This window comes from Rhamphochromis longiceps, linkage group LG17 (assembly GCF_057381845.1).
Source record: "Rhamphochromis longiceps isolate RC_006_pf linkage group LG17, R_longiceps_female_GT1.1, whole genome shotgun sequence".
Lineage (NCBI taxonomy): Eukaryota > Metazoa > Chordata > Actinopteri > Cichliformes > Cichlidae > Rhamphochromis > Rhamphochromis longiceps.
Genome location: NC_140573.1, coordinates 7,575,653 through 7,588,999, shown reverse-complemented (window position 1 = coordinate 7,588,999; position 13,347 = coordinate 7,575,653). Strand labels below are relative to the sequence as shown.

Sequence of the window (13,347 nt, the reverse complement as noted above, 5' to 3'; positions counted from 1 at the left end):
TGATTACTTTTTTGATTTTTTTTTTTTAAACCTTTACATTAGTTTAAATATTTTCTCAGGTCTTCTTTCAATTTTGTCAAGATAATTTCCTTGTCAAAACACAAATGTATTATCTTCCTCAGTTTTTATCTTTGTCTGCTGTCTCATGTCTGATTATTTGGCAACTTATGTTCTTTCCTTTTTGTTTTATTAGAGTCACATAATCAGTGGGGTCGACCGGGCGGCCCTCAGGGGGCAGCTGTTGGCACCAGCGGAGAAGAGACAGAGGGAGAAGGTAACAGCATGATCAGTCAGACTGTCGCCATGGCAATAGCAGGCACCTCAACCGCATCTCCGATGTCCCGACCGAGCAGCTTCTTGCTCAACTCGCAGGTAATTTCCTGCAAGACACAGTGACTGTATCAATTTATCTGCAGTTAATGGAAATATCTCAGTGCCGTGTGCTGCTTCCTCCTTTTGTGTTCTCGCATTCCAGGCGAGTCGTCAGCACGGGAGCTTCTCGGCCGAGTCCAGTCGGAGCCTGCTGATCTGTCTGCTGTGGGTGCTAAAGAATGCTGATGAGCTAGTGTTACAGAAATGGTTCACAGACCTGTCAGTGTCCCAGCTCAACCGCCTTCTGGATCTCCTCTACCTCTGCGTCTCCTGCTTTGAATACAAGGTAACATCAACAATCACTGCCTAACAGTTTGAGCTAATTAAGCATTAATTACCCACCTGAGAGCGCACTGCATACTGGGGGAATCTACATTGTGGGTTACGTCCACCTCTTCTGTTTATTTTCTATATTAAAATTGGGGGCGCTCATGCGCCTGGATAATATTTCTGATTGAAACTTGGTGAAACTACAAAACTAAACTTTTGCATGTGCTCTAGTACTAACTTAACTAAAAATATTTTCACATTTACCATCTAACTTTACATTTCTTTTCAAAAGGTTCTATAATTATCTATTTCCTTCTGTGTGTTTCAAGCTCTTTATGCTATGCTGTGTGTTGGTTGTTTGCTGTGCTGTGCTTGCATATTTGCTTTTCATGCTACTAACCCGCTTTGCTTGCTTGGTGCTTCGCTGCAAGTAACTTCCCTGCTGTGTGTGTTCTCTGTCCGTCCATTCACCCTCTACCTCATGGATACAAGGCCCATGTTGTGTTCACCATGCAGGGGAAGAAGGCGTTTGAACGCATGAACAGCCTAACCTTTAAGAAATCCAAAGATATGAAGGCCAAGCTGGAGGAAGCCATACTGGGCAGCATTGGGGCCAGACAGGAAATGGTGCGACGCAGCCGGGGGCAGCTAGGTGAGATTTAAACTTCAGGCACACTCACACAGTTGCAGGTAGGAAGAAATAAATGCTGAGAAGCAAAATTTAAGGATTACACCAACACAATAATCAGTGTATTCTGCTTTTTTCCTGGACACAGGTGCATGCATACATACGTCTATTTAGCTGTGCCTTTTGAAAGTACTGTAAATATAGCTACAGCCAGTTTGTCACGTTTTTTGTGTGCAGGGAGCCTCTTTCATCACTGTTTAAAAAAGAAATGGTAAATAATGTTTCCCCATCATCTAGAGCGGAGTCCATCTGGCAGTGCTTTTGGCAGCCAGGAAAACCTTCGATGGAGAAAAGACATGACCCACTGGAGACAAAACAGCGAAAAGATGGACAAGTATGGTCTTTTGAACTGTTGAAGGGCATTTTTCTGATTACTGTTTCATGCACAAAAAAACACAACAGTTTTTTAATAATCTAAAGAGCTTGCAAAGAAAAGCGACTGGACTTCTTTAAGTTTCTTAAAGACATTCACCTCTCAGAAGTTTCTTCAGTTCTAAGACCAAATGGTGGAGAGTCCAAGGTATTTAAGCCCTAGTGGGAGTCTCCATAGTCTCCACTGCCTCGGTTGTAGGTATGCAATTGAAGAGTGAGACCACATCAAAGGACACAAGAGGTCCAGTCGCTTTTCTTTCCAAGCTTCTTAGATTACCATGACCTGGATGACTGAGGAACTACACATACATGTTTTTTAATGGCATTGTGGAACTTTATTCTCTTAGGGGCACATGCACGAGTCAGGTCTGTTTCCAATTGCATTTTAAATTTACATAAAATAGGCAAAAGTTCAACTAAAAAGCTGGTCCCATTTCTCAGTAATGCTGCAAATAAAGCACTTAAGAGAAAGACACTCTAACAAGGTAAAGGACTTAAAGTTCAAAATGAACCTCAGATAGTGGAAAACCATGAGATGGAAATGGTTTTTCTTTCATGTATGAAAAGAATCTCAAAGATTTCTCATCAGTCCAGATTTAAAGTTTGGCTTCATGGTCATATTCATTTTTTGTGGCACCACTCCATTATTGCATCTTTATTTTGATTTAACAGTAAATTGTTTACTTATACCCTTTACAGGATGCCACTGCCAAGGTTTGGACAATGTACACAGTGGATTTTAAGCAATCAATATGTGATTGCAGTGCGGACTTTTAGCTAAAGTATCTCTATCTCTTATCTAAAAGTATCTCTATAACGCGGGAGCTTAAAGCTTGAAGGTTTTGCATCTTTTTGCCAATATTTTTTGTCCAATGATGACAAAAAATATAGCATTATGTCTTTTTGTTTTACTGTTTTAATTTTAATTCCTGTTCTTTTATCATTTCTGCTCCAGCATTTGTCTTCTGTTAATTTCCATTTGTTCTCTCATGTCACTGTGTGTTAATGTAGGAGTCACAGATCAGTCAGGTATTGTATGGTCCACATTTGCTGTGTGCTCCTTTAAATTCCTCCCTGCTTTAGTGCCTCTTTTAAGGTGTACTGCCATGCATGTGGGAAGTCCGACAGGTGAAGTGGATGCAGACTGAACTGATTAGCTTGTATTTGATTCTTAGCTTTCACCAAGTCATGAACAATTTTTTGAATTAACATAATTTTGAGTGAGATACTTTAACACTTTAGCAACTAATGCAATCAGTGATTTGTTCACATTCATTTCCTTTCCATTTTAACTTAAGTTCACACATGCACATCAGAGCACCAAGAGAGTCCCCCTGATCCTGGCCCTGACCCTCAAATCCCTTGTCCCATCAGTCCCTCTGTCCTGGTAACAACAAACTCTGCATTGGGGTTGGTAGTGGTTGCAGTGGGCCTGTTCTGCTTTTTAACCAGTGTGCTTGTTTTTCTGGGGTCCTGACTGATGTTGCTCCCTGGTTGATGTTGCCGGGGGGGAAGTCAAATGTGGCAAAAGCTTTTTTTCTTATCGGTCACCTATTCAGTTCTGTATTGTTTCAGTTCAATCACGGGCATTTTAGGACATGTAGACTAACAAAATAAAAGTCACTGCGTTCTTCTTGTAGATCAGGAATAATGGGTTGCTTTTTTCTAACTTTAAATTATGCCAGTCTTTTAATGCCTTTCATATTTCCTCTAAGAAAAGAGCAGATAGGTTTAGGCTAACTGTCTCTCAGTGTAGGGCTTTCTTTGATTTTGCCAGAAAAAAACCAAATAGCGTAAACATACTGTTTTGTGTTTTAGACACAGCTGGCTGAGCATCCACACCACACATAACATGTTTTTCCTCTAAATTTTCTTCATTGTTCATGATTCTGTGCAGTGGATTAATGTGGTGACTGGAAGCTCATGCAGCGCTCAGTGGCACATCATCAACACCGCAATGTATGAGTTCAGTTTGTGATGGCGTCGTCTTGTGTCTGTGCAGGACGAGAGCAGAGCTGGAACATGAAGCTCTTATTGATGGTAATCTCGCAACAGAGGCCAATTTAATAATACTTGATACTCTGGAGATTATTGTACAGGTATGTAAGCGAAGAAGACGTATCCACACTAAATGGAAACAGGCATATATTCCCAGTCAGGCTGTGTTCAGAGGCCTATTACAGCTGCTTATAAGTCCTTTTCCCTCCAGACGGCATCAGTAACGGAATCCAAGGAGAGTATCCTGGGTGGAGTGCTGAAGGTGCTGCTCCACAGCATGGCCTGCAACCAGAGCGCCCTCTACCTTCAGCATTGTTTTGCCACACAGAGGGCCCTGGTATCTAAGGTTAGACTACTGGGCTTTCTTTATGTGTGAAGCATGCTTATTTCATCTTCCAGGCTTACATAGTAATAAATACTTCTCTCTCTGCCTGTGTAGTTTCCCGAACTACTCTTTGAGGAAGAAACAGAGCAGTGTGCTGATCTGTGTCTGCGACTGCTGAGGAGCTGCAGCAGCAGCATAAGCACGATCAGATCCCATGCCAGTGCTTCCCTCTACCTCCTCATGAGGCAAAACTTTGAGATTGGCAATGTAAGTACAGAGGTGATGGGTTGAACAAGTTAGAGCTGTGGAATGTGGCTGTACTATAACAAATAACATATTTGTTAACTTTAATTCACCTGGTTTATCTGAATACCAAACTGTGCAGTCATAGCAAACTTTAGTTCAGTTACTGATGTATGCATTATTGAAAGCAGACTTTGTGCTAATATCTTTTTAGAAATTATATGTATAGTGCTTCCTTCTCTCTTCATATGTCGGCAGAAAGCCAACAGCTTTGATAACATGTGTGTTTTTTCTTTTTGCTTGAACTTTTAGAACTTTGCAAGAGTAAAGATGCAGGTGACAATGTCTCTTTCCTCGCTGGTTGGAACATCTCAGAATTTCAATGAGGAGTTCCTCCGTCGCTCTCTAAAGACCATCCTTACCTATGCAGAGGAGGATCTGGAGCTGAGGGAGACCACGTTCCCAGATCAGGTACTGGGTTCGCTATTTAGTTGTTTTCCATCACTGCTCGAAAAGGGAAAATATCCAGATTGCTGCTGATGTGATTCTCTGGACCTTTTACTTTGCAAACATGTCATCATCCCGGAGAAGGAGCTTCTTTATCCTGAGCCGTATTTTCTTGCTTTCAGGTTCAGGACCTTGTTTTTAATCTGCACATGATCCTGTCTGACACAGTGAAGATGAAGGAACACCAGGAAGATCCTGAGATGTTGATAGATCTCATGTACAGGTGCAAAACCCATGTGCAATGGAGCGATTTCTTTTGATTACTTAAAAGAGCATTTATTCATTGTAGTTGGTTAGTTAGTCAATATCTGGTTGTGGGTGTGATTTCCTGTGTGGTCTGTGTGTGCATTTGCATTTTTGTCCACTTAAAGGATTGCGAAAGGTTACCAGACATCTCCAGACTTGCGGCTGACATGGCTCCAGAACATGGCTGGAAAGCACTCTGAGAGAAACAACCATGCTGAGGCTGCTCAGTGTCTGGTGCACAGTGCTGCCTTAGTGGCAGAATACCTAAGTATGCTGGAGGACCGCAAATATCTTCCTGTAGGCTGTGTCACCTTTCAGGTAGGAGCATTCCTGTGGTATTGTTTGTGCGCATGTCTCTCCTCTACAGAAACACATTTCTTACAATGACTGTGCATGCACCATAACCTTCATTTGTTTTTAATATGTGTGGTTATGTGCTCTAGAATATTTCTTCAAATGTGCTGGAGGAATCTGCAGTCTCTGATGATGTAGTGTCACCAGACGAGGAGGGAATCTGTTCAGGGAAATATTTCACTGAGATCGGTCTCGTGGGTCTCCTAGAGCAGGCTGCTGCCTCTTTTTCCATGGTGAGAGATGGAAACATGAACCGATGCTTATTTCTTTGTTTTGTGTTTTTTACCTGCTATTATTTAAAATAATTGTTCATCCTTCCAGGCCGGCATGTATGAGGCTGTGAATGAGGTTTATAAGGTACTGATCCCGATTCACGAAGCCAACAGGGACGCAAAGAAACTAGCCACCATACATGGTAAACTACAGGAAGCCTTTGGCAAAATTGTTCATCAGGTAAACACACACACAAAGTAGACTACTTCTTCAAATCACAACTCCCAACAGTTTGTGGTGCCAAGCTGACACTGAATTTATGCAATTAAATTCTAAGATTAATTTTTTTATATCTCAGTGTGACCTAGATTTATTGTTTTCATTGTCTAACTTCCGCTATGAGAAGATTACATTTGGGATACACAAGGTTACTTCTGTTTTCTTTTTTTCTTATGTAAATCCACCAAAGCTGTTTTTATAAATAAATTCCAGACAGTGTCAGGAGAATCGGGTCAGGAAATTGTCTGGAGCAGTCCATGTCAGATACCTTATCACTGCTGGAAATACTCCATTTGTTTTTGTTTTATTTTATGTGGCACAATGCCTGGGTAGAGGGTGCAGGAGGCAGGGCTTAAAGGAATTCTCCAGAAAGTCATGGGCTCTCTTCAAACATAGTTTTAATTGGACATTCATAGACTTTGTTCTATGGAGCTAGCAGGGCAAAAATCGTTTCATATTTATAATGCATGCTTTGCATTCTCACATGTGGCTCATGCAAAAAATTGCTTGAGTGAACACAATTTAAGACGTGTGCGGTTGAATTAGAGTTAAGTAATTACGGTATAGTATCAAGATCAGCACTTACAATGAAAAGGAGAAATTTTTTTGTCACTGTCATATGAATATATGCACAAGTACACTTTTCTCACACAGATTAACTGTCATGTTAAACAGCCAGTGTAGATGTATCAAGGCCAATTAAGAAAAAAGGATGTTAGGAGCAAAGCTTCTTATCTGCAGGACTTTCAAAATGTACATACATCAGTCTCGATATGAGTCACTACACAGAAAAACAATGGATTCCAGTTAATGTTGCGTACACACCAGCTGTCACAGACACAGCTTTGCATGATCTTATCAGTTGGCAGTTAAATCCTAGTATATTTATTTATGCCTGATACCCACCATGCTTTACTTTTCTGTGAAGTATGACCTTAAGCATGCATGACATTTTGGATTCCAGCTGTGTTTTTTTTATTTGTATTTTTTGTTAAAGGCCAGTTGTGTGGATTGTGTGACACAGACGGGTTACAGTCATCTGGTGTGCAGAGCAACTGCTCTTGCAAAGCAGACTTTTTCATAGTGACAAAAACATTCATGTGTAAAGAAAGCATCCCTGTTTTTCTGTTTGTTTGTTTTTTAAAGAATATTTCTGTCACACGCTCTGTTCTCCAGCTCGACAACTTAGTAACCTGGATTCGTTTCAAAGCGTTCATTCTCCTTATTGTAACATCCTTTGTATGTGTGTGTGTGTGCGCGTGTCGGAGGGCGTATGCGTCTTGTCGTTCACATGTCCTGTATTCTCTTTGTTACGCAGAGTACTGGCTGGGAGGTAGGTGACTAAACAGCTCCTGCTTGGCCCTGCTCATGTGGTTTATCTTTTTGTATTTTCTTTTTATTTACTCTCATCTTTTTATTTGCTAGCTGTTGGCATTCTTCTTCTTTGTTACATACATCCAAATCCATTAACATCTGCAGACAACATCAACTGTCTGCCCCTTTACCCGCTGGGGACGCTCGCTGTCTAAGCAACAACACCCTTCACCGTTTTCCTCTCTCCTCACTCTTCTTACACTGCAAGAGGAGCTTGTGTTTGTGTCTTTTTTATTTTATTTTATTCTTTACATGTGACAGTGTTGACAGGCTGTGCATGGGAGCCATGGTGTGTGACACTAATGACAAAAGTCTCAGCGAATGCATCACCTGCACAATCCACCGTTTTACCCCCTCCATTCCTCATCTTCTATGTGTCTGCTGGGTGTGTCGGTGGGCACACACACGCGCGTCAGCTGTCACACTTCATCTCATCTTCAACCACAGGGCTCGATTTCAGTGCACTGTTTTGACATGAAAGGTGTCTGTTAGCCATCCCGCTGTAGCCGTGGGGTCATTCTTGCCACACACAATTAAATGAGCCTTTTAACACGCAAGGTGCTGCAGACTTTGGGTCGAGGCTGGAACCAAATTCTCCAAAGGCATTTTGTTTTCTAAGAGGGTTCAACTCACAGTAATCTCAGGATTACTTGATTTATCCCTTTTGATTTTGATTGGTTGTTATTCTTGCCCTTTCTTTTAATAGTTTAAACTAAATCGACCCCTGACTTTTGTTTCATGCATTCTGTCCCTTTGTTAACAGTATTAACCTCTGAGTTCTCATGGTCTATTGCATGAATTGGACAGAGCACAGGAAGCGCACTGAGCGTGCATGGTGTGTTTCCGAGGGTTGTGGATTATTTGTTTTTTTTTCCCCTCACTTTTGTTTTTTTTTAATTCTTCGCTGTCTGCCTTTGCATGATCTGGATCCTCCACAATGAGTTTCTGTTCTTTCTCACAATCAGTGGAGATATTTTTACTGTTGTGTGTTAGTTTGTGTTGTTTTTAAAATTCTCTGGAGGAACCCAATCCTGATTAAAATTTGTTCTGTTTTTTTTTCCTTTTTGATTTCCCTGGTTGCCGACCCTTCCTTCTTTACTTAATTGTGTCTTGTGGTAAGTTTCTTAGTTTACAGGGTTTCCTTAATTACTGTTTAAAAACATTTTCAAATCAGTGGTTTAACTAGCAATACATGACTTGTATCTTTTTTTGATATTCCCTTAAGTTACCCTGATGCTTTATCTAAACATCTTGTGCATCAAGTTGTGTAGCATTTGCCTCAGATTTTCACATCATTTTCCTTTTTCCTGCCATACACGCACTTACACACTGGGCACTCATGGTGTACCTGCTGATTGATCTTGGGGCTTCCCTTTGGATGTTTCTTTCCAAGTAGAGGTCTAAGCAAAAAAAAAAATTGGAGTTGATGGATGTTTTTCCTGTCAACAACTTCCAAAGACGTAACGGGGTGTTTGAGGTTGAAGTAGTTTTTGCCTTGTTTTGTTTCACAAACGTTTTCCCCTCCCGCTCCGTCTTTCTTTCTTTTTTTTGTTATCTGTCTGTTTGTGACTTTAAGGCTTCTATTTAGAAAACTTTGGTGCTGCTTTGATCTGTGAACTTGAGCTGTTTTTATTCTTAACATGGGAAAAAATTGCACACATGAAGAACACAAGCACTTACAAGCTGGGTGCAAAGGAGATGTCGAGTTCATGTTGACAACAATAGATACATTTCAGACACTGCGGGGTGTTTTTCCTGGCTTAGATTGGGATTTTTCACAAAAGCACATTAAGGCAATTCATCTGCATTCCTCGTATTTGTTATAATTATATAGATTTTCCAGTGATTTCTGACCATTTTATAAACCCAAATGTCTACTGTGTTTACTTACAGTGGACCTTGTGTGTTTCTTTATTTTTGGCTTGTATACTGTTATAATAATATTTAAACAGGACCAAACTGTCAAATAATGAGAAGCTAATAATATGAAAGTAATTCCTATGACCCAAAGGTCAGGGTTCAGATTTTTTTTTTCTATGCTGGCAGCTGCAGCACAGAAGCCCCACCCACATACTTTTCAAACCTTCTGATTGCAAGAATGCAGTCAGTCAGAAGAAAGTTTGCTTGAAAAGAGAGGGCTTGAAAGGAAAAGAGCTAAACCTGGCACTTTTTTCTTGCTGATGTTTGACCTAGTTTGCTTGGTACTTTTAGCCTGACTAATCTATTAGCAGGCCAGTATCATCGCCCGATATTAGCTATTTGACAGTCGGTATTTGTATTTTAAATAACTGCTTGGTGAAAAAGAAAAATGTAAAGAAGAGATGGAAGAAACACTCTTCTATTTTATATTGCATAGTTTGTCCACCAGAGGGCACTGTGCAACTTCCCAGAGTCGGATAGAGAGCAAACAAGTAAATAAGCAACTACATATAACAAATTGTGTAGTTATTTATTTTATGGGATTTTTCTTTCTTTCAGACACATGAAACAGTCGATATATCAGAAGGTCAGATGTTTAAATGACAAAATATCAATATTTGTTTCGGCTTTAAAAATACTTGCTACCTGCCTGAGTTCTGTCAGGTCCTTAACTGCGGTGGAAAAGCTGCTGAACAACCTTTTTTTTTTTTTTAAAAAAAACAAAACAAAAAGAAAACAGGTTGTTGAAATCACATACTTTCTGTCTGAACCTTCAGTACACTCACATACAGCTTTTAGAACAGAACCAACAGATTTAATCACATACTGCATGAAACTTCTAATAGTTGTTGTTATATATGTAGCTATATAGCTACATATATATCAGATTGTAGGCATACCATTTCTTTCAGTGAACTATAATCTTTTTCTGTCATCTTTGCCTCTGTGAAGAGAGCTGTAAAATCTAATAAAGTAAAAATACACAAATGCTTACTGTTCCACAGTATATCACAGTATGCTGTAGCAGGGTGATGGTGTTCTGCCTCGTTTTTTAACCCATTCATCAATGTTTCCCTCTGCCTGTTCAGGATGGAAAGAGAATGTTTGGTACTTACTTCAGAGTTGGATTTTATGGTACGAAGTTTGGCGACTTGGATGAGCAAGAGTTTGTGTACAAAGAGCCTGCCATCACAAAGCTGGCTGAAATCTCTCACAGGCTAGAGGTAAACTATGCTGTGCTCGCGTTCTCTCTCTATGAGTCTAATTGTTTTCTGTGAAAGAGTAAAATGTTCTGTTCTTTGTCTTTTCTGGTAGGGTTTCTATGGCGAGCGATTTGGAGAGGACCAGGTAGAAGTCATTAAGGACTCCAACCCTGTGGACAAGTGCAAGCTGGACCCAAATAAGGTTTAGTGTTGATAAATGAGATGAACATATGTTAAACGGATGGAAATGGTCTTAGCTAAAAAAAAAAAAACAACCCAAAAACATTTGTCCCTCTAGGCATTCATCCAGATCACATACGTGGAGCCGTACTTTGACACTTACGAAATGAAAGACCGCATCACATACTTTGACAAGAACTACAACTTGAGACGTTTCGTCTACTGCACTCCTTTCACCCTGGATGGGCGAGCACACGGGGACCTGCACGAACAGTTCAAACGCAAGACCATCCTCACCACCTCCCACGCCTTCCCGTACATCAAGACACGGATCAACATCATCCACAAAGAGGAAGTAGGTCTACAGTCTGCCTGCTCTTCACAGGCAAATTCCACAAATGTTCAGCCTTTTCATGCAACCACTCTGTCACTCTTCCAGATTATATCCACACCGATAGAAGTGGCAATAGAGGACATGCAGAAAAAGACTCAGGAGTTGGCATTTGCCACCCACCAGGACCCTGCCGATGCCAAGATGCTGCAGATGGTCCTTCAGGGATCAGTAGGCACAACTGTAAACCAGGTAAGGTTTTGAATTTTTAGCATGCAACAACTGTTAGTTACAGCACTACTGATTCACAAAGCTGAAAGCTGATGTTTATGAGATTGTTCTGTTTTTCCAAGGGTCCTTTGGAGGTAGCTCAAGTGTTCCTGTCGGAGATCCCCAGTGACCCAAAATTGTACAGACACCACAATAAGCTTCGGCTCTGCTTTAAAGACTTCACCAAAAGGTATGGATTGTCCTTCCTCTAGGCAGAAGTTGAAACCTTCTCCTCTCACCCTGTACAAGCTGTAAAAATGATACGATACCACTGATGGTTGCTGTGTTGCTATATAACCAGACTATAGCACCCAAGTGCTATAAGTTTTCACTTCACTCACCAAATTAGTTTAGACTTTCAGTCGATCATTTTATTTGAAACAGAGAACACGTGCTGCGTATTTACATAACAGTATCGCACTATATTTCCCTGTCTAAGGTGTGAGGATGCCCTACGCAAAAACAAGAGCCTGATTGGTCCAGACCAGAAGGAGTACCAGAGGGAGCTGGAGAGGAATTATCACCGGCTGAAGGAGGCACTGCAGCCTCTCATCAACAGGAAGATCCCCCAGCTTTATAAGCCTGTACTGCAGGTCAACTCGCACAGGTAGGGCCAAGCAGGCTTTCTCTCCATGTGTATGAACGATGTGAGTGAGAGTAGAGATTAATTTCTTGGTTGTTAAGTTAAATCAGTCTTTTTAAAAAAAATTGTTTTGCTTTTGTTTTGTTTTGGCTTCTGTAAAAACGATGCAGCAAACGGACAGCTTGACAAGGTAGTTTGGACTTCTCGGAGTACGTTTTGTGTTGTGTTTTTGTTTTTGTTTTTTCGTTTGCATGTTTCTCACTGTTCAGGTTAGAGGGAAATGCTTTCAGTTTTAATTCTAAAATTAAAAATGAATTGGATTTGTAAATGTTTAAGGATACATCATACTTTTTTTCGTGCAACTTTATTTATCAGTTAAGAATTTACCTGTTGTATGAAGGGAACAACCAAGCCACACACAGACTTAGTAAAATCCGAATGAATGCAATTACCTTTTATTTATAAAGCACCAATTCACAACAAGTTGCCTAAAGGCACTTTATATTGTAAGGAAGAGACCCCACAGAACATCATTTTTTCAGTGTGTCCGTTCATTTTATAAATTATATTTTTTATCAAGGATGTCGAGCATTTGTGATTTTGTTTACAGATTTACAGATAAAAGGTGTACTGATGGAAATATACGTATATGCTTTTCAGGGCTTTAAAATTGCAGCAGCCAAAATTAGCTGCAGTTTGGCTGGGCAACTTCTTTATGTTGCCATTGGACACAAAAAAGGCTCGAGAGCACGGCGTATTATAAATTCTAAAAAACGGTGGATTTATCGAGAGGACACCGAAGTTGTCTCTCTAGTGATTCCACAGCAGTACAAGAGCATCATCTGTTGACGTAACGAGGTATAACCTCCGTACGTAAACATAACAGTGTTAGAATAGTGAACAATAATAAACAAAAACAAGGGGCAGTTTGTTCTGACAAAATTAAACATGTAGCATTTTCAAATCTACTGCAAATACTTTGAACAATCACAGGCAGTGGGCTACAGATCAAATACTACATGACATAACTCAATCATCTCCAGTCGGAAAAAACGTGTATTCCCTGATTCATTGGCAAGGGGGTCTAGCTGTTGCTGAGTGAAATTGGTTGCACTAAAAACAACTGCAGGTTGTTGCAAGCCGTCTGTGGTTTTTCATTTAAGACGCAGATGCTATTTACTCTCAGAGCTGTAGTAAATCTTGAAATAGTGCAGCGCAAACTGGAAAACGGCTAGGAACTGCCACCAATCACTTGCCAAACAGTCGCAGAATATACAACCAGTGGTTACCTGGCAGTCACTGACCACGCCCCAAGGCCTTGGTTAATGGGACATTCAAAATTAAGTCCACAGTGACTGACAGCAAAGTCTAGCAACTACAGCAACCAGAGAATACATAGTTTTCCCTCACAATATGTTGCCTGGTGGTTACTCTAGGCCTGTGAGATTGGGGTCAGCATTGATTTGTAGCATGTATGAAGCATGTGTTATATGCTTGTGCTCGTCTTGTGAGAAGGTAGAGCTACAGGAGGTCAGCTATTTTCACATACTAGGCTTTTCTAGATTTCTTCCTACTGCAGCTTTAACATTTCAGGTCAGCTTCTCGTGACAGCTCAAAATT

General features: G+C 40.5%; 1 protein-coding gene across 17 annotated transcripts in view; it reads left to right on the top strand.

Moving 5' to 3' along the window:
• Positions 1-13,347, top strand: part of dock7 (dedicator of cytokinesis 7) — a 52,939-nt gene that overhangs the window by 38,691 nt on the left and 901 nt on the right. For 3 of the 17 annotated variants that reach the window (XM_085386554.1, XM_085386548.1, XM_085386537.1), the window contains 20 exons: positions 194-372; positions 476-658; positions 1,135-1,294; positions 1,568-1,664; positions 2,714-2,731; positions 3,705-3,801; positions 3,912-4,046; positions 4,140-4,292; positions 4,581-4,739; positions 4,898-4,998; positions 5,147-5,339; positions 5,465-5,608; positions 5,697-5,828; positions 7,186-7,200; positions 10,250-10,384; positions 10,476-10,565; positions 10,662-10,898; positions 10,983-11,126; positions 11,228-11,334; positions 11,584-11,751. In XM_085386554.1, the coding sequence (XP_085242680.1) occupies positions 194-372; positions 476-658; positions 1,135-1,294; positions 1,568-1,664; positions 2,714-2,731; positions 3,705-3,801; positions 3,912-4,046; positions 4,140-4,292; positions 4,581-4,739; positions 4,898-4,998; positions 5,147-5,339; positions 5,465-5,608; positions 5,697-5,828; positions 7,186-7,200; positions 10,250-10,384; positions 10,476-10,565; positions 10,662-10,898; positions 10,983-11,126; positions 11,228-11,334; positions 11,584-11,751 (2,647 nt within the window). Of the gene's footprint in view, positions 1-193; positions 373-475; positions 659-1,134; positions 1,295-1,567; positions 1,665-2,713; positions 2,732-3,704; positions 3,802-3,911; positions 4,047-4,139; positions 4,293-4,580; positions 4,740-4,897; positions 4,999-5,146; positions 5,340-5,464; positions 5,609-5,696; positions 5,829-7,185; positions 7,201-10,249; positions 10,385-10,475; positions 10,566-10,661; positions 10,899-10,982; positions 11,127-11,227; positions 11,335-11,583; positions 11,752-11,897; positions 11,918-13,347 lie in introns of all 17 variants that reach the window. The other 14 variants (XM_085386555.1, XM_085386551.1, XM_085386546.1 and 11 more) reach the window with 9 other exon arrangements.